This window comes from Anarhichas minor, unplaced genomic scaffold (genome assembly GCF_050575085.1).
Source record: "Anarhichas minor isolate MPS153535 unplaced genomic scaffold, ASM5057508v1 ptg000058l, whole genome shotgun sequence".
NCBI lineage: Eukaryota > Metazoa > Chordata > Actinopteri > Perciformes > Anarhichadidae > Anarhichas > Anarhichas minor.
The window spans coordinates 13,033,133-13,055,217 of record NW_027466504.1 but is presented as its reverse complement, the minus strand read 5'-3'; the positions used below and the strand labels follow the sequence as shown (position 1 = coordinate 13,055,217).

At 41.2% G+C, this 22,085-nt stretch overlaps 3 protein-coding genes across 4 annotated transcripts; 2 read left to right on the top strand and 1 right to left on the bottom strand.

Moving 5' to 3' along the window:
* The first annotated feature begins 3,880 nt into the window (after positions 1 to 3,880).
* hps1 (HPS1 biogenesis of lysosomal organelles complex 3 subunit 1) lies at positions 3,881 to 13,244 on the top strand. The gene is made up of 18 exons (XM_076076964.1): positions 3,881 to 4,102; positions 5,828 to 6,018; positions 6,137 to 6,271; positions 7,354 to 7,496; positions 7,581 to 7,689; positions 8,709 to 8,869; positions 9,023 to 9,125; positions 9,228 to 9,312; positions 9,418 to 9,476; positions 9,569 to 9,736; positions 9,966 to 10,145; positions 10,712 to 10,788; positions 10,882 to 11,019; positions 11,259 to 11,324; positions 11,474 to 11,618; positions 12,192 to 12,305; positions 12,428 to 12,510; positions 12,591 to 13,244. Exons 2-18 carry the CDS (start codon positions 5,902 to 5,904, stop codon positions 12,751 to 12,753), a joined length of 2,046 nt encoding a protein of 681 aa, XP_075933079.1. The 5' UTR covers positions 3,881 to 4,102; positions 5,828 to 5,901; the 3' UTR covers positions 12,754 to 13,244.
* A 2-nt stretch (positions 13,245 to 13,246) lies between these two features.
* st3gal7 (ST3 beta-galactoside alpha-2,3-sialyltransferase 7) lies at positions 13,247 to 16,085 on the bottom strand. Its single transcript, XM_076076965.1, has 8 exons — positions 15,964 to 16,085; positions 15,536 to 15,701; positions 15,332 to 15,446; positions 14,911 to 15,248; positions 14,596 to 14,782; positions 14,303 to 14,443; positions 13,826 to 13,975; positions 13,247 to 13,729 (listed from the first exon to the last, which is right to left on the bottom strand). Exons 2-8 carry the CDS (start codon positions 15,682 to 15,684, stop codon positions 13,643 to 13,645), a joined length of 1,167 nt encoding a protein of 388 aa, XP_075933080.1. The 5' UTR covers positions 15,685 to 15,701; positions 15,964 to 16,085; the 3' UTR covers positions 13,247 to 13,642.
* On the top strand, positions 13,367 to 22,014 carry ankrd2 (ankyrin repeat domain 2 (stretch responsive muscle)). 2 transcript variants are annotated; one of them, XM_076076967.1, is made up of 11 exons: positions 13,367 to 14,802; positions 14,899 to 15,732; positions 16,139 to 16,287; positions 16,945 to 16,994; positions 17,754 to 17,900; positions 18,043 to 18,150; positions 18,237 to 18,335; positions 18,476 to 18,574; positions 18,723 to 18,821; positions 18,912 to 18,998; positions 19,804 to 22,014. In XM_076076967.1, the coding sequence occupies exons 4-11, from the start codon at positions 16,947 to 16,949 to the stop codon at positions 19,918 to 19,920; spliced, it is 804 nt and encodes a 267-aa protein (XP_075933082.1). In that variant the 5' UTR covers positions 13,367 to 14,802; positions 14,899 to 15,732; positions 16,139 to 16,287; positions 16,945 to 16,946; the 3' UTR covers positions 19,921 to 22,014. The 2 variants fall into 2 exon arrangements, with proteins under 2 accessions (XP_075933082.1, XP_075933081.1); XM_076076966.1 differs by having other exon boundaries at positions 18,912 to 19,010.
* The last annotated feature ends 71 nt before the right edge of the window (positions 22,015 to 22,085 follow it).

Below are 22,085 nucleotides of genomic sequence, written 5' to 3'. Positions count from 1 at the left end.
GTTAAGCTATGTTTTCTTCTCTTGGATTGTATCACCTAGAGTTTATCTCTGTGTCTGCCAAGAATTTTCTTTTCTTCTAATCTTTCAGTGACCAACTGAGAGAAAACTCATAATAGCATACACACGTCAACTTCAGTTTGAGTTGATCATTTCCACAAAGACAAAGATGCCATGGTGTGCGTATAAGGCCATTCCTGGACAAGCTAAGTGCTATGGGTGAGTGTGTGTGTATGCATGTGTTTTATTGATAAAGCTACTGATGTGTCTCTCCAGTCTGTTTTGCCTCTGAAAGTATACGTATCTTCCCTTTCCATATCAAGTGGCTTCAAGGGAAGATCTGTTTCTTTTAAAGGCTGTATGTTGTGTGTATCATTGCTTTTCTGCTGCAGGTTTCTAGTGTTGTGTAGCAGCGATGCATAGCTGAAGAACAGTGTGAACCCATCCACAACATCTGGCCTCAAATGCAGCCTGCATCCAGACAAAATCTGGGTTTTGCTTTCATTTCAAAAAATTCAAAAATACCAGTTTTTCTCACTATCTTCAGTGTGATCTCACGTTTTATAATCCTCTTATGCTGCTAGGGTTTTTTTGTACTAAATATACATTATATATTTTACATAATTTTGTACAGATTTACTGTCATATATTATTAGATCATGTATTGTACATAAAGAGAGTGTTGAAAATAAGTGATTTAAGCTTGATATGTTTACTTACACACAGTACACATCTAATTTATACTTTGCTTTGTCTTTATATTTCTATTATAAAAGTCTCTGTTATGTTAGTGGTACTAATGCCCCAACTCTAAAGAAAAATCTAAAATATTTTGTAATGAATAATTGTGTGTCAGAGGCACTGACATGTTTCTTTTTGCAAGAAAAGGAGTTATAAGATGGTTTATGATTCACAACCTATGTTTCACATTTATTGAAGTTTCATTTCACAATATTTTATCATCTAATATATAGATTGGCTTCTTATTTTCAAGACTAAAACCAAAGAGTGAGTAAAGACGTCACTGTGTTTCTACACTCTTACACGGGGTAACATAAGCGGGAGCAGGTTCCGTACCCGAACGTGTTAAATTTTAAGAATATTTGTTCATAGTTGATGTAGAGATGTTCATATTTCTTTTTGAGAGCATTATTTTAATATGTAAAGTGTGCCTGTATATTATTTTTTCTTACAAAAAAGTTTAGATTGATAATAAACACCTACAAATACCTAGGAAGTTGTATTTGTTTTGTATAAGCTTCACCCACTGTGTCAAATTCACCATGACACAATTTGCACTAAAACAAGAAATGCATTCCTACTCAGATTTTGAACATTAAACTCTGTTTGTAAACTCACTAGTTGCATACATGAGACAGCTTCGTCCCATCGTGTGAATTAACATTGAGCAATGACTCTTCAGTGGTTCTCGGGATATAACAGAGATGTGCAGAAGCACATGGTCTCAAGGAATAGAAACAAAGAGATGAGAGGCTATGATATACAGTATGCCCACATGGGAGCACAAAGAAAAGCAGATTTGCCCTCCGCCAGAAAGAAACTAAGAATATAAACTGCCACATTCAAGCAGCATCCTTACACTCTTACACACATGCACAAACTGCTACACTCTGAGGCCCCAGATGTGGAAACAGCTGGAGCAAGTCTTTGTAGTGGGAAGAGTGCTGTCTTGTCCCTGCATGAGATAGCTGCTGATGGGAAACATGAAGCCAGGATGGGGCTAAACCTCCAGACCTCAGCTTTGGCCCAGACAGACTGAACCTGGGCCAAACCTGGCTCAGTGTCTGCTGATGCATAGACAACTGGGATCTGCTTGGTAGGGTCATGTCAAAGGGAGATGAAGGATCTTGTGTGCACTTTGACTAAAATGTTTGATCAGTTTCTCCCAGACGAGCATGGTATGTAAAGACTGCACTGATTTATATAGAAAGCAATACAAAAGGCTTGAACTGCACTGAAGTTTCATGACAGTGAGTCATTAACACTGGCGGCCCATCAAGAGCCATGATCCAAAGCATGTACCGTTAATTATGTTTTGTTTTGTTTCGTTAAGTTCCATTCATGGGAAATGGGCTTTTATGTCTTTAGCAGAAACGTTTGGTCTCAGAAATGAACTACAGGAACAGTCTCATGCTCACTTGCATGCGGTTCATTTCAAACAGGCCAACATTGTTGACACATAAGAATCCAACTAGACTCGTTAACGCCTGGTCCATTTAATCGAGGGTCTCAAGAGAAGAGAAAAATAGTATTCATCATACCACGAAGGCCATACGTGTGTGCACATTTAGATGAATGTGTAAACATGCTTTATTTTTAAAGCACATGCAAACCTGGAAAAACCGAGTGAGAGAGCAGACGTGCGAATGTACAGAGAGAGCAGGAATTGGGCTGCTCTTTCTCAAGAATATTGCTTGAAATCGGTTGTCAGTGTTCGTTTAAAGTGCTCTTAGATCAGTCACATGTTTGATACATACAGGAGAATTTAACCGTGTGCCAGGGCAACACATGATCTTAATAATTTCTACTTTGAAACGATAGCTTACTAGAATAAAAAGTATGTTTGTTGAGTAAATTGAGTACTTGACCTGTAAGTAATAACTGACCAAAGCAATATCGAGCAATGAGGCCTTATAGTGACATTCAGGATCATATCAAGCCAATCCGTAGAAACGGTTTGGTTTGGCACACTTCATATACCCCTCTACCTTGTGATAACAACTGCTGAGCGTCACTTCCACCGGCGAAATCTAATTGTGTTGTGATTTAGTCCGACTGCGCCGTATCTGGCCACTTCTGCGTGACAGTGCCTCTTTAGTGGAGGTAACTGTTACCCAGGCCTGCCTAACACTGTTTACACTCGGTGATCCATTTTGAGACATGCAAGGCCCCCTTCCCATGTTAGCATACACTGAGGATTTCACGATGTTTACTCTGTATATACAGGAGTCAGCTTAAATAAGACTTCCATGAAAGCTGGATCCCCAGAAAACCGATGGACTAGATTAGACTTTGGCCCACAACGTAGAACTCTCTTGGCATTTTGGACCATTTTGACCCAAGCAAGTTTAATAAAACATAAATATTTATGTTACTATGAGGTTCTTTGCTGCGCTCAGAAGCCAAACATACAATCTGTGCTGGATATTGTGATACAACACAGATTTGTTGTAGCCATCAAAACATTCTCTGAGAAACAGCCTAGTGTTTGGTGAGTGTATATCTGTGTATATGCAGCATATATGTAATGTATGTCTGCTAAGTTGCTCCCTCGATGAAACAACTAATATTTATGGGAGGTACAATATTGAGTTTATAGTGTATTGAGAATTTATTATCTCTCCTATATAATGTGTTTTTTGTTACCCATAGTAGTGTGTTAATGTTTTGCTTTGCAGGTCCATGTATATGTTTGGAAAGCCTTAAGCAATCAATTCATAACTTCTCCCTATGATAATAATTGTATTTTATGTTCCAAGTTCATGTAAATAAAAATAATCCAGGTCAACAATCATCAATCTTTGTATTATTGTGATCTTTATAATGTCTCTTGTTCCTCTGTATGTAAAAAGTAAATAAAATACAGTAATGGTGTGTTCAGATGTTGTTGTGTTTCGTGTTCACACACATGTTGCTCGTGGATTAATTTATTAGGCCTACTTTCCTTAGAGTTTTGCCCAACATGGTCAAATCTCAATCACCTCCATTAAACTGCATTCCACAAATACCAAACTGTCTCAGTCATGCGCCGCACTTTAGGCACCAGCACGTGACTTGTTGATCACCAGGCTCCTCGAGGAGGGCAACCCATTGAGCAGAACGTTCACATTTACTACAAGCTCTTAACCCAGAAGCAGTCTTACAAGGTTCCCCATAGCGTGATATCTCTGTTTTCAGATCAGCGCACACTTCCTGCTGCTGGTGTCACATGACCCAGCGATGTGTGTTGTGGGAGGAAGCAGGTTGGGTTTGAGACCAGATAGCAGCCGCGTGGAAAGCGTCCACGAGCTGAGGAGAGCTGACGTTTTGGACAACAGAGACACTGGACTGAGATGCTGGGACCACCCGTCGCAGAAAACGCAGAGTGAGTCGTGACATGAAGTGTAACAGTCTTTGTTTTGTGCGTGGGACAGTCGGCGAGCATCGAGGAAGCTCAAAGTCTGGTAAGGGGAAGTATCGGAGGGCTCCAGGTAAAACACGGGATGTAGTTTACGGATCGGAACTGCTTCAGATAATAAAAGGCATCAGCTGAAATAAACCCTGTGACCTACATACAGGCCCATACGGTCAGTGGTGTAGGAGGTATTATTCATATCCTTTACTGAAGTAAAAGTACTAATACTGTAAAAATACTACAGTAAAAATAATAAAGTCCTGCATTGAAAATGTCACCTAAAGTAAAAGTAGCCCTATGTAAGTATTACAAGTAGTATAACTCAATGCAGAAACATGTCCTATTATACATGTTATATCATTGATTGTCATTATTCATGTATTAATGTAAAAGCAGGATTTTACTGTAGATTTTGTATCGGACTGCAATTAATGAATATTTTCATAATGGATTAATCTGCTGATTATTTTCTTCATCAACCAAGTGTTTGCTTGGTTTATGAAAAATACTGAAAAGAGTCCAAAGTGACACCTTCCCCCAAATGCTTGTTTAGTCCAACCAATTGTACAAAATTCAAAATGATTAAAAATTTATTAAAAGGATAAACAAAAAATCAGCACATTTGTGATGCTTTTCCATGAAAAACGTCTTTCAAAATAGTTTCCAATACATTTTTGTGTCGATCGACTTCAGCTGTTGTATATACTGTTTGGTAGTTTAATTTATAAGAAAATATATTTCATAAGCTCTTTATATGCACAAATCTTAATTTCTAAAGTAACTACAGCTGTCAGATAAATGTAGTGAAGTACAATATTTCACTCATGTAGTGGAGTAGAAAGTACCTCAAAAATAAAATGATATATATCAGTACTGGGTTTGTTTCAAAATAATTTCACAACACGCACACTCACGGCACATTTAACATGGTGGTCAGCACTGCAGGCTGTGTGCACAACTTTGATGATGATTGGCAAAATGAAGGAAGTGTTGCAATAGCAAGTGTTATGCCTTCATATGATGGTGAGACCAGACCAGAAAGATTTCACAGTGGTATTTCCTAACGATTATTATTTAATGGAACACCTTTTGCGATTTTGTTTTGTGACGTAAGTACGAGTCCAAATGTAGTCCACTACCTTACAAGGAGTTGTTAAGAATGAAACACAAGGTACTCTGTACTAAATGGAAAAGATTGTGAGTTTAGTGTATTAGCGATTAGTCTTTGAGGGTTTTTAAAAATATTTGGAGTAAGCCGATTTCAGAGAGGAATAAGTTTCCAAAGCTCAGTCACCAACATTTCATCAAATCAAGTCTGATATCACCAGCTCTCCAAAGATGACCCAGTGCCTCACAACGCTTACAAATCATTAAAAAAAAATCTTTCCTTCAGCAGAATTAGAATACAGCTCGTCGGTGAACGGGTATACAGTGGACTCTTACATGTGCGTTGACTGACAGCCTCCTGGAATCCCTAACAGTTGGCATTTTTGCCACTGACCCTACTCCCACCAGACGTTGTCATTGATCCAACATCAGCTCTTAGATACCGTTTATTTTAGGTCAAAGAACAATGGAGTGTGGAGAAAAAGTTTCTCCTTGCTTTCAGTTTCTCCAGTGGCTACAGTATTATAAATACTGTTCCAGACTGTTTTACATCTTTTGCTTCTGTACTTTTGACCTTTTTCTTTATAGCATAATGCACGCGGAGAAGTTGGAGTGAATAGGACGGCACAGCGAAGCAGGACTGGAGTGAATCTGTGGTCCAGATGAAGTGCTTGCTGATAGCCAGTGAGAGCGCCGAGGTCCTCTTCCACTGGACTGACCCAGAATTTCAGCAGAATGTCCAGCAGCAATATGGGGCGTCTCAAGAGGACGGCCAGGGGGTAAAGAGGAAGAAGATAAACAGATACTGTGTGTACGCCTTGTTAACTGACTTCCTGTAGCTGTTTGAATAACTCTTTACCTTTTTTATTCTTTCCCTTTCGTTAATGCCATGGTCAGCTTCCAGCCTTTGAGGACAGCATCAGCACTCTGTTTGCTCCCATTATCATCTCCTGCAGCACCATGGTGGACAGGCTGGGTGACAGCTACACCTCCTTCACCACAGAAAACAACCATATCTACGTCCTACACCAGGTAGCGCCTGACTTCCTCAGCAATAATTCTTTCACCCCTGCACAAATCACCAGACAATTTTATCCACCCTTTAAGCATTAAAAACATACAAAGGATGCGATTTTGTGACTTTTGATCTTGTTCTGAAATGCCTTCATGTGTAAAGAACATGTCTTTATTCCTGAACTTTGCCTTAGCAACAGCACCGTGACCTAGATAAGTGCATGCCGCTCTTACAGTGAAGCGGCATGTTTGTCATGCGAGTCTTGTTAAGGAATCAAACTGGGCTTTGTCCTCCTGCAGCGCATGAGCACTTTGCTTCTGGTCCATTCAGCCTCAGCAGCCTTTGAGGTCTTTCTCATGCAAATGTTTATTCCCTAGAGGACAGTTTCCTACAGTCATCTAGTCCGCTCCCCTTTCACACATATACAATTTGATCCAGTTTTAAGCCACGTTTTACACTACATATTTAGATCCTGGTTGTTTTAATACATATCTTTTAAACTATGCATACGATGCATAGATGGCTGAGTTTGTACTCGCTGTAGTAAAGCCGGCGTGATGCTCGCGTGCCAGAAAATGACGTAATTACGGCCGGCGCGTTGGGCAAGTGGTTGTGGCTCTTGGTCGTGCATAATACTTGACTTATTTCTTTACAGGGCTTGTACAAACGCAATGAAGTAGTCCATGAATATGAGATATGAGTTAACCGATGCATACAATCCCTCCTCGTCTTTGTGGAGGTTGGTCACCAATGACCCTCTCCTCAGATGACAACTCCCTCAACATCCTGATAGTACTCGACCTCAGTGCAGCCTTTGAAACCATCAACCACGCATCCTCCTCTCCCGTCTTGATTCCTCCCTCCATATTATTAACCTGTGATGCTAGTTCTTTTTTCTTTTTTGTTCTTTTACTGTTATAATGGCATCTCTCTTTCTTGTTTATATTGCTTTTATTGTTTCTGTTTTTACCATGTAAAGTGCCTTTGAGTACCTTTTTCAAAGCACTATACAAATAAAATGTATTACTATTATTATCTTTACTTCATTTTCTATTTTATTCAATGCAAGCTTGATGAGGTCATTTTGTGTCCTCCCCAGTTCGACGAGTGTCTCTACATTGCTGTGAATGGAGACGGCGAGGAGGGAGAAGGTGATCTGAGGAGGAAGATCTACGTGATGAAAAAGATGCTCGAGGTCCTGTTTGGCATGGTCACCCTCAGCAGTAACCTCCTCAGGAAAGAGTAAGACATTTTGTGCATTCCCCCTTGATACCGGGCCGTTTTAACAAGGCATGTGGTTGATATATGAACTGTGTTCGTCACCAGACTGCGTCCTCAGGACACGGAGCAAAGAGCGAGACTGTGGAAGTTCCTCCAGAGCCTGCTGGAGACCTACAGCCACCTCCGAGAGAACGACCAGAGCTTCTTAGTGGAGGTGCAATGCTTCGCTACTTTATACAGCAGGAAAAGTCTTGCCGTTTTTTCTTTTGAGTGTTGTGTTTTTCTCAGCAGATTATATGGGGACAAGACAATACTAGAATGCACAGCTTTACAGCGGAGTGCACACTCCTGCCATCTTGATACCGATTCAAGCTAATATCTGTGTCCCCACGGGAGTCCTGTATGCAATAAAGCAAAGCCAGAGACCTTATTGAGCTGTCATTGTTATGATGATGCACACCTATTATTATTATTATTATTATTTAGTTGTGTTTTGATGTGTCTGTGATATATTTCATTATTAGTCATATTTGTAGTCTTTTTTTTTCCCCCTCAGGGATATATTTGGGTCTTTGTTTCCATCAACCATACCCTTTTGTACATTGGTAAACATTTATAAAGATTTTTTTGGTTTGTTTTTTGAGTCACATTATTTAATTGTGACCGCCCTGACTATCTTGTGTGCATTGTGTCAGATTTAGGATGTGGAAACGTTAACCACTAGATGGCAGGAATGGGCAGAAAGCCCAGTTTAATTGGGGGTTTATATTATTTTGTCGGCTCCCTATACCTCTTTTTTTCTATTCCTTTTATTTATTTATTTTTACAAATCATGTGTGTGTGTTGAAGTAGTGTTGAAGTGTCTGCGGTACAATCTTTCATCTTGTGTGTTTGGGTAGGAATGACATGCTCATGGTTCGTGTCTCTAAGGCTGTCTACTCAGCTATACAGTGAACCAGTTGTAACTTGACATTTAAGTTGTTATCCTAGAAATGTAGACCTGGTCCTATTACATCTAATCTGAAACCACTCTTTTTCAAAGTAACAAAAACCACTTGACTCACCAGCTATCCTTCAGTCCTCTTTCTCATTAGAGTAAAAGGTCATTTTTTGGTCAGTTTGTACATGTTTAAAGGGCAAAAACCTCACTTTCAATGCTCAGGCTACGATGTATGCAATGGTTAACGTCGTCATTATCACCCTCGCTCTCGTGTCGTCTCCTCCCTCTCTCAGGCGGTGGAGAGGCTGATTCACCCCACGCTGTGTGAGCAGTGCATCGAGTTCCTGGAGCGCCGTTTAGTTCAGCAGCTTAACAGCAGTGTAGAGCGAGCAGGAGAGGAGGTGATGCACGCCTTCATCCTGGTCCACACCAAGCTGCTCGCATTCTACTCCAGGTACAGATGTGTCCATAAACCCTTAACATGTATTCCACAACTTGCAATGTCTTATTGATAACTTCTAAGACCGCGAAGAGGCTTCATTTTAGTTTATTCTAATAAGATGTCTTAATAAAAGACGCCGTCTCTTTGCTCTGCCGCTCCTTCTAGCCGCAATGCGAGCACGCTCTCCACCTCAGACCTCCTGGCCCTCATCATCATGGCACAGAATATGTATCCTAGCAACACAGACCAGGATGATCCAAATCCCGAGGTAGACAATGCAGACGGCCGCTCGCACGGTAACAACACAACATGTTGGTCACCTGGTTTCTGATTGTTTATCGCCTGCTCTTGTGCATGTTTGTCTGTGGAGGATGTTGAGAGTACATCCGGCTCTGGTCCTGAAAGTTTTTACACGCCGGAGCCCTCCCCTACAGACAGGGACTCAAGCAGTTCAGGTGGGTTGTGTAGAAGAGCCTGTGTTCATATTTAGTCTATTATTTCTCATTCTACAATATAACAACAGCAGTATGTTGTATGTTTTATTCATGTTTGTGTGTCAGGAGACAAGCCAGTGAGAGAAAGTACACCCGTGTTTGAGTTTGTGGACCCAGACGTCCAGGTGAGAATGTTTATTCCTGAGACTTAATCCTGGTTCAACGCAAAATAAACACAATGAGAGCTGTCGACTTATTGAAATTATAATGTCTTCAGATGGCAGAGGACAGCTTGCAAACTCTAGAAGTTCCTCCGCCCGACCCTTCGACCCCTCGCAGAGTCTTCTTAGAGGTCTCACTCAAAGATGGGCTGTATCCCATGATGCCTCACTCCATGTACTGTCTGCCTCTGTGGCCGGGCATCACACTTGTGCTGCTAACAAAGGTTTGTGGACACCAACACACTTCCATGTATGTACGACTGTCATGTGGACACAATTTGCTTACTGTCGTCACGTGTTCTGGCTGGTTGGCCAGCAGGGGGCACCCTTGTAACACATTTATCTGGACTTCTTTAACTACAGTTGTATGCAGTGCTCACAGTATACACACACATTTTGCTCCCTTGTTGAACCACTGAAGCATCACATTTTTTTTTTTTTTTACTCCGTCAGATTCCCACCAGTGCAGTGGCCATGTCAGTGTACACGTTTTTGGAGGCCTTTGCCAAACTGGAGAAACGTTTAAGTGAAGGCCAAGAAGGATCTGCTGCTACTAGAGGCCAGCGGACTATCCATGAAGTCCGCAGCAAACTTGATAAATTCATCAAAGCCCTAGGGCCTAGTGAGATACAGGTGTGTGTTTTTATGTGTACCGACATTTTGTGCATCATACAAAACATGTCCTGCAAAGGTTTTACATTTCACCAATACATGCTTACCTTCCTTTAAATAACACCCTAAAATAATCCCTTCACAACAACTATCTTAACTTTAAAATGTTTTTTTTTTCTATCAGTCTGTCAACTGAACTTATCTGTCTACCTTCCTTCAACCCTCCTTTGTTATTATAGTATCATTCATACAAACCATGAAACGGTTTATAGTTCCTGTATGTGCTGAACGAACTGTGCCTCTTTTCTCTTGACACACACTGAATACCGTCCTAAAGATTTGCTTTCTGAATTTGAATACAAAGTGAACTTTTGTTTGAAGATTTGTTTTGTTACCACCATCTTAACTTGAATAAATCAACTGAAGAGCCAGTAAAAGCACCTCATAGAAAATGTTACCGTAGCCAAAATATTATTACAACGGGATTTAATCATGAATATATATATATATATATATATATGTATATATATTCGGTTTATGGAGCTGCACAAATACAATCTGCTTTTGTTCCTTTGTTTTCTATCCAGTCTGGGCAGTTACAAAAGGACTGGACAGAGTTCAAGAACTTAGCCTTCACCAGAGGAGGACTTGGGTTCAGCAGACAGTAAGTCTTCTGCCGCCCTCTGCTGGCTGAAATGCTTCATAGCAAAGCAGTTTGGCGATTATATGAATGAATACGTTCATGTTTTTCTGTTAGTCTCATTCCATCGTGTAAGAAGATGAAGACTCAGCTGTGTGGCGTATACAGACAGTGTTTTCTCCTCGAGTCTCGACAAAGTGACATTCCACAACGTCTCTCCCCCGGTCTGCAGGAACGAGCCCAGACCATGGTGCAGTGTGTATCAGTCAGCCGAACATCTCTTTGCACTATAACTGTTGTGAACTAATTAGTGACATTTTCAAATTTGAATCCATTGAGAACTTTTGGAACAAGTTTTTAGTACACGCGTACCTGCAAGACAGTCCACAACAGCATCCTTGGTTGTTCATGTCGGTATCTTCTCCCTCTCTTTGTCTTATTCTTTCACTGTCTTTCTGTTCTACTCGTTTTCTCTCACCTTCTCTGTCTCCCAGAGAGAAACTGATGGACTGGAAGGACTTCCTGTTGGTGAAAAGCAGGAGAAATATCACCATGGTGTCATATCCTGTCAGCAAAATAATCCCGCTCCCTTGTTGTGTGTAAATACTTTTCCATGCATTTGTTTACAACATGCAAACGCCTAGAAAGCTCTTTGAAATGCAACCCACAGTAGTCCTGAGTGTATTGATCTTGACCCAGCTGATCTCACTTACCTGGAGGATTTCCCAGGCCTCATCCATTTTATCTGCGTGGACCGATCCACCGGCCAAATGATTGCGCCATCGCTCAACTTGACGGAACGCAACACGTCTGAGCTGGGGAAGGGACCTTTGGCTCGGTTCATCAAAAGCAAGGTCAAGCATACTAGAAATACACGCCAGAAATTGTACGTGTCATCGAGTCATTTAAGTCTCATTTTAGTCTGTTCCTGCTTTCAGTGCAAAGAAACAGCGATATTTAATTATTAATCTAAATAAATAATTTAATTTGACTGGCTAGGTTACAACATATTGCCATTTTCATCTGTAAAAAAACGAATTTTTGCCAATAGTTAAATGAGAAAATAGATGCCACTCTTACAATCTTTGCTTAGCATAGCATAGCATAAAGACTGAAATCAGGGGGAAACAGTTGCCAGGAAGTTACTGCTCACGGCAAATGAATAGTCCGGCACATAACCTCTCTATTTTGTCATTTTTACACTTTATTTTTTTAACAGATTAAACTTTCCAGTCTTTGTGCTAAGCTAAGCTAAAACATTCTCTAGCTTCATATTTACCATACAGTTAAAAGAGAAGTATCTGTAACAAAGCAAATAAGCATATTTCCCCCAAAAATATGAACTATTCTGTTAAATAGTTTACTGCTTCAATAGTTCTGCTCATTTTTGTCTTAAATTAATTTCTCCTTACTAATCACTCCTAAAGGTGTGGAGCCTGGTCAACACAACACGGCGTTATCTCCAGAAAGGTTACTCTACGGTAACATTGCGCGACGGAGACTTCTACTTCTGCTACTTCCTCTGGTTTGAAAATGAATCTGTACGTTACTGGAATGTCATGTTTTAGTATTCAGTAATAACACAAAAATGAATTACGCACCCTGGAATACTGTAAACGTAAAAAGATACAGCATCATATAAGTTGTAAATCTGATCAATCAGGGCTTCAAGTTGGAGGCAGGAGACATGCCCATCCTTCCTGATGACTCTGCTCCCATTGGGATGCTTGCCTGGGACTACTACAGGTAAACAGCGAATGCCAAAAATAGATGTGATTAATCCAAAGAAGAGTGCTGCTGACTATAGAAAGGAATGTGTCCTGCAGGAAGCTGCTGAGGTACTACAGCAAGAATCACCAGGGCGAGGTGGTGAAGTGTTACGAGCTGCTGACAGTTCACCTGGGGGTCATCCCCGCTGAGATCATCCTCCAGCACTGCAGACAGCTGGCAAGCAAACTGTGGGAGCCGTCACGCAATCCACTGCTGTAGACACATCCACACACTTGAACTGAGTCACAGTATAGCCAAGGTACTCGATCGTTGTTTCGCAAACAACTGTTTACTCTCTATAGATATATGGTGTCCAGCTTGTGTTTCATGTTTCCACCTTTTTCATGGTGTGTAAGGTTATTTAGCCTCTGATAGATTCACCTAACGTTGTTCATCAGAACACAGTCAAACACCAACATGCACTGTTTTGTGTGAAGTATATTTAGAATATCTTGATTTTTGTAATATATTTTTGAATTCTCACGTATGACCTGTTTTCTATTTATTAGTAATACTTAAAAAAAAAATGTTGCGTTCACTTTTTAAAAAACTGCAGCTGATCAATTTTTATAAATACAGATACTGTCCATTGTTGCCTTTACTACTGCTAGTGTCTTAACATGTATGAATGAAGCATGCAATAGGTATTATTGTATGTCTCAAATAATTTAGATTATTCTGTGGAGATAATAAATATCAGTACTCTCACATTCATTGGTTTATTGAGTCATTGTAAACACAAGTGTAATAGCACTATTTGAACCATCACATTCTTTTTACAAATCAGTCAGTCGCTGATCGTGTTCCCATGTGTGATGACACAATTATTCATCCATATGACCATTACTATATGCGTAACAGCTAGTGATGCAATAAATTCATTGAATTTACTAGATATGCTAGGTTAAGTCTTACCAATCATGAGCTTGTCTAACCTTTAATTTGCTCACTCTTCAGTCAACACGGGAGACTGTGAGTATTTTCAAAGGTCAGTTCACACTTTGTAGGATTTCGTCCAGCAGGGCACCGTTATGGAGGACTGCACACAGGCTCCCAGTGAGAGGACGGAGTGTATGTCAGGTTCAGTATATTATCACCCTCTGCTGACTCACAGAGCTCCTGTGAGGTCTGTCACAGCTCCTGCAGCCGCCAGGTCCCTCAAGAAGAGTTTCTCAGCATTAACGTCGTGCACCACCTGGATGATGATAATAGAAATGAGCCAAAGTTGAATCAAAACATGAGACTTGGGAGCCTTAAAAATGCACATCGCTGTTTAGTAATCTAACTTTACTTGAGCCTTCATTGCGTCCATGCGTATGGTCTCATAGTAGTGAAGCCTGGCCCCAGGGTGCTGCATGTCATAGCCAAAACCTGCCAGGCTCACCTGGTCACACAGCTGCAAAGCCATCACCAACGCACTGGCGCCCAGTGTTGGCACCATCTACTTGAAGAGGAAAAATTATCTCTTTTTTTCAACCAGTATGATATGGTTCTATAGGAAAAGCCCTTTATAAAGGGCAGTGGGTTATAAAATGAACATGTTATCCTCTTGAAGGGAAGGTTGTGTTCGCTCATCTTTCACTCCCTTTACCGATAGGTTTATAGCAAAGTCATCACATGTCTGAGCAAGGCATATACATATATTATTCAGGACCGGTTAGGCTACTCAGAAGGGCCATTGTTCTAGATTACCTTTTTGTTATTTATTTGTATGCAGTATTGTATGAAAGCATACAACAAAGCATGAGAAAAACATGTTAGAACTCACGTTTCCCTGTTTCAGAGCATATTTCTGCAGGACTTGTCCCGTTTTGTGAATAATCTCTGGGTGGAGGATCCTGAAGTTCTCTGGTCTCAGTGGAATATCATCCACCACCTCCCTCCAGAACCATATTTTGGACCAAAAGCTCTATTAAAAAAACAACACAGGAGATGTAGAGCGTGTGAGGCAGTGAGTTTGATGATGTGATATTGGTGTTGCTGCATGAGTTGCTGTGACACATTAATGGCTTATGTAATATGCTCTGTGTGTGCAATGGTTCCTGTGACGTATAGGCTTACCAGAGGCTGTTTGGTGATGACAGAAGTGAGCCAGTCCAGGTCCAGGCTCTTAAAGACCACCAGAGCAACCATGGTGGTCTTTTTGTACTCGTTTGCGGAGTGAGGTGCTGCCTCTGGGTAAATCAGGCGGATGGTGGTGCGAGAACCAGCGTCTTTCTCATAGCCAGACACTGGAGCATTATTCAGCCTGGTAACAGAGTTGAAAATGTATGTATGAAATGGAATTTGCGGTGTATTTTCTTCAAGCTTTTCCCCTAACCTTACTAAACTAGTAAGATATCCTTCCACCTGTCTGTCTAACAGTGGTCCACATACCTGATAATGATGTCATACTGATCTATATGGGATCCAAGATGGCTCCCATGTAGAACCCCTCCACTGCCCACCACCACACATCGCCTGCAGTTGCCTTCCCTCTTCAGCGATGGAGGCAGGCCAGGCTGAGGCAGAGATGCAAGAGCAAGGGCCAGATGCTCCTCACTGCCCTGGAGCCCCAGAGGAGGGGACAGATCCCAGGGCACAGACCTTTCCTGCTGCACAAACACAGGGATGTCTAGGAGGCCTGCACAACATGACAAGGGCTTGAGGTGGTTCAAGCACCAGCGAGGCTGACAGGGGCCTGAAAGTAGGGAGGCTGACTGATTTAGTAAGACCTAAAGAGAGGTGCAAAAATAGAGAGAGATTAGGTAAGAGTAAAGAAATGATCTAAACTGATCGCTAAGATGTGCCTCCATACCAAATCTTCAGGATGTTGGAGAGCTGCCACTTTATCCAAGGGGAGATATGCAGGAATCAGAATAGCCGAGTAGCATCCAATGAGCAGCACCAGACTGAAGGCAAGGTTTTCTCTCCTATACAACGGAGAGATTAAAAAAAAAAACAGCTGTATAGCATTAATTCACAGGTACACAGAATAAATACAGTGCCTGCAGAGATGTACCTGCCAAGGAAAGATTCCCTGGAGTCAGTCTTTGCAATCACTTGCTGCCAGTGAAAGAGAGGCGTTGGTGTTGCAACCTCCGCAGCCTCGGGCAGGAGTGGAGAGCCGTCGTCCGGGGTCTCTACACTCAAGTGATTCAGCGTGACCATGGCACCTGTACTTTCACCTGAAGCACACACATCATTCAACTGGCAGTAGTGAGTATTACCTAAATCCTTTATAACAAAAATGCCATGCACAAATATTGCTTCTCTCTATAGTAAAGAAAAACGTTCTTAATAAAAACCTAAAAGTATTTGTAGATCTCAGAGAGTAACCATGTTACCTATTTCACTATCAAATGTAAACAAACACTATGTTTGAATTGTGTCCACACACTAAAACATCAAGAGGATCATCAATTGAGTAATGTGAACTGTATAACTCACAGCCAGCCTGGTAGAGATGTAAAGCGGATGGTTAACTGTCAGCTCCATGCTTAAAGGGAAAAGCAGTGTCCTGTGCAGCTAAAATGGCTGCTGCTGCTGCTTCCTACTCCACTGAACTCTGCCTCCCTCAATAACACGTTAACCATTAACATGTCACTCTGTCACACTCTGGCAGGAAGGCCTGCAAATAAGCATGTGTAGGACCAATTCTCCCATCCAATAGAAATCTGCACGTAAGTGTCAGCAAGAAAAAGGGGGAGTGTCCGGAAAACCAATTCATTGCAAGGAAAAATGGATAAAGAAGCACTGGATGACACCTTCCAGGTTTGATGCTTTCTCTTTAGTGTGTGTGTGTTCAGTCTGATATACCTATTAAATGTTTGGAAAAAATACCAAAGTCGAGGCTGGCCAGTGATTGATTGTTGGTGTGCTTTCAAACTGATATTTACAAGGTATCACTTGGCAGTAATGAAACCTTTATAAATAAAATAATCCCCGAAAACGGTGTGTTTATGAGGGTTGTACTCATGTGAAGAGAGGTACACACTTTTGCAACAACAGGAGTGAGTAAAACCAGGAGCTTGTGGAATGAATGTACCCTCAGCTCATGACTCGGGCATGACATGCCTGAAGGTTGGATGTACTTGTGTGTGTGTGTGTGTGTGTGTGTGTGTGTGTGTGTGTGTGTGCGTGACAGAGAGGAAAAGAGGGAGAGGGAAAGAGAGAGGGAGATTGTAATGCTGGCGCACAAACATACATTTGTACACACACCAAAGTGCACACACACCTGTTGGATGGGGTGACACAATGTCCCACCATGAACCCGGTATTCCAGCCAGGAAGCCGCTGGGCTTGCAGCGCTTCTGTATAAAGTGACATGCAGTCCGTCCGATTTTACTCCAGGTTACTAGTTAAAGTTCAAAAGCTTCAGCTATTCAAAATTACTTTATTGACTGTTTTATCTTTTTATGTGTCAAACAGAGATGGAAGACGTGATGGACCATAAAACAGGAATAGAGAAGAAAGCTCAGGTAAGTGAGAGAAATACTAACATTTCCAACGTAACATTTCTGATAATTTTTTATTGATATGTCAGTATGAATGATAATTATTATAAACTCACCAGGAGATTATTTTTCTTAAAAATAATTAATGTTACTCATGCCACAGTATCACAGTTTGAAAAGCTCTGATTTGTGAAAACATGTTAATGGCTATTTTATGTGAGGACATGTGAATTAATGAGCTGTTATATCCTAGAAAACATGTCGGCATCAAATTAAGCCCCGGACAAAATATCGGTCAGCCTACTTCAACATCCATTTGATATAATGCTCCAACAGTTAACCGTGTGTGTCAAGACATTTGGTTGAAAGTTGTTTTATTGTGACGCCAAATTGACTTTAGCATTTATTTCCGACACAGGACTACAGAACACGGTCTATCTTGCCACAGATTGAGAATAATTTGTATTCCTTTTATTTGAACCAAACAAAAAAATTAACTTCCAACAAAAGAGGTTATAATGGTCAATAGTGGTTGACCTAAACTTCATAAAAAAACATAAAGAACAGCACATAAGAGACAATTTTTGGGGAAGGTTACTTTTGTTTTTGCCAAGTGTAGCTTGCACTACGATGTGAATTTACTTTGACATGAACGCTTCCATTCCCAGCTCTCAACACCCCTTAGCCTACTTGGCACATTTGCTTTAGAAGCCAATAGTACCCCTCTCATCTGGGTTTTCCAACTGTGTTTTCGACATTATCGCTGTTTCTGTCATTTTCCAGGCAGAGGAGAGAAGGAAGAGTATCTCCCCAGACCTACACTGTGAGATTTTGGACTTGAGTGGAGGAGAGAATATCACAGAGCTGTGCAAAAGGGAAAAAAAGATCAAGGAAACATACTCGCCCAGGGTGTCTGTGGAAAGCCCTGTGGTGAGCTACAATTTTTCAGAAACCTTATGTTCATGTGCACATCAGAGATATACAAATTGAATCGCGCTCTCTCTTCTGTCCCTATGTTTCTGTGTGTGTGTGTGTGTGTGTGTGTGTGTGTGTGTGTGTTTCTGTGTGACAGATAGGGCCCACGGATACTGCAGATTTCATGAATGCAGCCAGTCAAGGCAAACTGAACGTAATAGACAAGTATCTGGCTGATGGTGGGAACCCTAATGTCCATGATGAGGTATGCTCTCCCTGTGTGGAAGTAGATTAGATACATTTACAACATACTACAAGTCATTTCTATTTATGATATGTTTAACTTTCCAGTTGAAGAGGACAGCACTACACCGTGCCTCTCTGGAAGGATACACTGCAGTTATCCAAACGCTTTTAGAAAAAGGAGCCGATATCAACTTTAAAGATCAAGTAAGACGTGCGGGCACAGGCCTTGCTTGTAAAGATGATGATGAGATTGGTTGAGATTATCTTCACTCACTAAAGCTCCAGCCTCTAGTGGCCTGAAGTGAGCGCTATTAATAGAATGGGACCATCCTACTGTGTTTCAGCTGGGCTCCAGGGCCATACACTGGGCCTGCAGAGGGGGAAGCCCGGATGTTGTCAAAGCCCTGAAGAGCCTCGGGGCTGACCTGAATGCTAGAGATAAGGTGAATGAACATTTAAATTTGTGCCTCAGTTTGTACCAGGACTCATATTTGTGTATCCGTGAGCAGACCGTAGGACTTACAGTATACTGACATACAGTTGGTCCAGTATGTGTTTGGCTGTGACTATGTGTCAATGTCCACACTGCAGTTGTACAGCACTCCTCTGCATGTGGCCACAAGAACAGGCCACACCGCCATTGTTGAGTACCTGCTGTCCTGTGGTGCCAAAATCAACTCCAAGGACAGGGTAGGCATCCGCTCAACAGAGTGTTTGGCTTCTGTGTTTCATCATCTCTATAATTCATTTCCTGCCATTAATATTTGTTTCTACTCTCAGGAGGGAGACACAGCCCTGCATGATGCTGTGCGACTCAACAGATACAAGATAGTGAAGCTGCTCATAGCTGCAGGGGCAGACACAAATGTAAAAAATCATGTGAGTTTTCCTTCCTGTTAATGTTGATGTCTGGTTTAGTTTAAAGATGATTTTAAAGGAGCAGTTTTGTCATTTTCGTAAATTTACAAATTGCTTTCCCCCCCGCTCAAATTTAGATTGACGATCAATACAAAGCACATATCTGTATGTTAAATATGATGCTACAGCCATTAGCCTGTTAGCTTAGCTTAGCTTAAAGACTGGAATCAGCTAAAGCTCAGCTCTTGTTCCATCCAAACAAAAAAAGTATAAAATGTCAACTTGCTGTTTATGACGGGATGTGTGCGAGACTATTTCTTGCCCGTTAACAGTTACTTCCTGGAGTTTCTGCTAGTTGGTGGCAACTTGTCCGAAATATTTCAGCACATAAGCCCCTGTAAAATGTGGAATTGGAGGTTTTATACTTGGGATTTTTGGATTAAATCAACAAGATATAAGGTGTTAACTAAGGATCTTTTAAGATGCTGGTAGGTGGGTTTTGTTACCTTTGGCTGGAGCCAGGCTAACTGTTTCCCCATGTTTCCAGTCGTATGCTAAGATAAATGAACCTAACCCAAGAAATGCTCATGATTTAAAAGAAAGAGATGAGCTGCTGTAGCCTCACATAGACAAAGACATTGTCATCCAACCCTTGACAAGGAAGCAGATAAACATTTCCAAAATGTCGAAGTATTCCTTCAAAGAACACTTATTAAATGCATATAAGAAGCTAAGATGCCGTGGGTCATATCTCAACACTGTACATACAATATGACCCCTCACTAACACACTGACAGTAACAACTGTGTTACAGGAAGGAGTGACCGCAGTGCAGCAGGTAAAACAATGGCAGTTTGACATCATGGAGACCCTGCAGAGACTGGAGAAGCTGAGGGAGGTGGGACCTGAAAACACCTACAGGGAGGAGTGAATAGTGCAAAAGATGTACATCTCCTCAAACAGTATATTCTTTGTGACATAACTTTATACGACTATCTGTCTCAGGTTCAAAATACATTTTGTAATTCCACTGTCTGTGTACATCATATTTGAGTATATGCATTATATGTGCTCACCAACAAAATCCGCCTTTATAGGGCATGGGGGTTAAACCTCTGAGATTTGTTTGAGCTCTGACACTAAAAAAGGTCAGCTTGGATGTGAGAGATTCAGCTCTGCTTATCTTAAAAACAAAAAGGAAACAAGAACATATGAATGAGGAAACAAAGCTGAATTTCTCAAACGGTTTTGCCAAGCTTTAGCTTTTGATGTTCTCTTCTTAAGAGCTTTATGATCTGAGCAGTGCTCTCATGGATAGTTCCTATATGATTTGTGATGCCTTTGTAAGTTGAATAATAGCAATAGATACTGCTGTGCAGAAGCCGCATTTGAATATACATCAAGCGCTCGTTGTTTTATTGAGGCGACAGATAAGGCCTGAGCACACAGTAGCGCTGTGTTTGAGACTTCAGCTGACGATAGCAGAGATGGCTGGTATGCCCCCGCTTTAAGTCAGGGATTCAAGGGGAGCTCAGTGGACATATTTTCCTTCTATCATCAGTGGCACAAATGTTCCTGAGGGAGGTTGGTCATTCACACGGGGGGAACCAACAGCTTGCTCCAATGCTTGCAATGTAGTTGTTTATGCACAATTAGTCATTACACATACATTCATTTTGTGAGCACATTTTGTTCAACAGCTACTGCTGCATTTTTCACAGTGTGACTGTAAAATGCTGTTTTGAAAAGAGTGCAGTCTTCTGTTAAAACACAATGTGTTCATTGTAGACAACTCCTCAGATACATTATCGGCCACACACAGTATTTCCTGTTCCAAGCGAGGCTGTGCAACTGTCAGGGACGTCAGTGGAGACACGTAACATGTGCAATACAAGGTTATACACACTACGTGACAGCGTTGTCATTTATTTCGTCAACCTGACCCCTAACAGAGTTATCACAGTATATCGTCAATATAATAAAGTTCTTGGATCAGAAAGGTTAAACCGGTTGGACTCATATGTGTTTTACAGCTTTAGTTATGTTGTTTTCAGTTCTATGTGAGCTCAACACTGTATGCTTTTGTGCTGAACTGTTGCTGAGGGCTGCAGTGGTGTAGAATGAGAAGGGGGATGGGAAAACTGGAGGCTTCTGCTTTGTGCTATGTAGCAGCAGCCACAAACCAGAGAAACCTGTTTATCCATGAAATAGTTAAACTTCTTCCCTATAGCCCACATCTCAGCCCTTATCTTCGAACATCAGAAATGGCTGCATAATCATCTAAAAATGTATTTCTTTTGTCACGTTTCTGTGTCCAAGCGCAATGACACACGTTTCTGTTCTCATCACAAGGCTTTATTTCACACATTACAGCCTCTTTTATATTGTACATACTCAGACCTATCCCGGGAGAGAACGATGCGATACTGTGTCGTAGTTTTATCTAAGAGCACTCAAAGCAACATTATGTTGTTACTGGAAAAAAAGGTAACCATGGCAATGGTATTTTCCAGGCAGGTGAAAGTCTGTACAGGCACGCTTTTAAAGCACCATTTGTTTCCAGTTGGAAATAGATGTGGAATTTCTGTGAATTAGATTCCACTCAGGCAGGCGTGTGTGTAGGCAAACAAGGCTTGAGCAGGTGCCGTCTCCTAAATAGTTGAAAGGAAAAATCCTATCACATGATCTGAAAAGTAGGATATTACACACTTTGCACATACAGCAAACATTAAAGTATAATTTGTGCTTGTTAGATAGTGGTAGTAATGCATGCACTGGTCTGCTCTTCTGTGTCTAATGGTAACCTTCAACCTTTCTGATTGTACTTTGCAGCACACTGCGGTACCAGAGATGGTATTCAAAGCAAGCAGCAGTATGGGTTCATGATATTGAGTATTGATTTTTTTCCTCATAGAAAATAACAATGAAAACCAGGAACTGCAACAATCCGGGCTTGAGATTTAAGGAATATTTACAACAGAATATCATATAAATTCCCTGTTTAATCTTCGGTCCTTTTGTTGTTCTTGCGCACTAGAGCCTCGGGTGGATTTGTCCTCATTGATTTTTCTTCATTGTTCAGCTATAAGAAATTAC

What these genes read in the sequence shown, in the direction of transcription:
- hps1 (XM_076076964.1), top strand. Translation starts at nt 5,902, where the DNA reads ATGAAGTGCTTGCTGATAGCCAGTGAGAGCGCCGAGGTCCTCTTCCAC. An exon ending in TAGGGCCTAGTGAGATACAG is followed by an intron (nt 10,146 to 10,711) that starts GTGTGTGTTTTT and finishes TTTTCTATCCAG; the next exon opens with TCTGGGCAGTTACAAAAGGA. An exon ending in GGACTTGGGTTCAGCAGACA is followed by an intron (nt 10,789 to 10,881) that starts GTAAGTCTTCTG and finishes TTTTTCTGTTAG; the next exon opens with TCTCATTCCATCGTGTAAGA.
- st3gal7 (XM_076076965.1), bottom strand. Translation starts at nt 15,684, where the DNA reads ATGGTCACGCTGAATCACTTGAGTGTAGAGACCCCGGACGACGGCTCT. An exon ending in TCCAACATCCTGAAGATTTG is followed by an intron (nt 15,249 to 15,331) that starts GTATGGAGGCAC and finishes ACCTCTCTTTAG; the next exon opens with GTCTTACTAAATCAGTCAGC. An exon ending in ATGCTCTGAAACAGGGAAAC is followed by an intron (nt 13,976 to 14,302) that starts GTGAGTTCTAAC and finishes CTCTTCAAGTAG; the next exon opens with ATGGTGCCAACACTGGGCGC.
- ankrd2 (XM_076076966.1), top strand. Translation starts at nt 16,947, where the DNA reads ATGGAAGACGTGATGGACCATAAAACAGGAATAGAGAAGAAAGCTCAG. An exon ending in ACCTGAATGCTAGAGATAAG is followed by an intron (nt 18,575 to 18,722) that starts GTGAATGAACAT and finishes TCCACACTGCAG; the next exon opens with TTGTACAGCACTCCTCTGCA. An exon ending in AAATCAACTCCAAGGACAGG is followed by an intron (nt 18,822 to 18,911) that starts GTAGGCATCCGC and finishes TTCTACTCTCAG; the next exon opens with GAGGGAGACACAGCCCTGCA.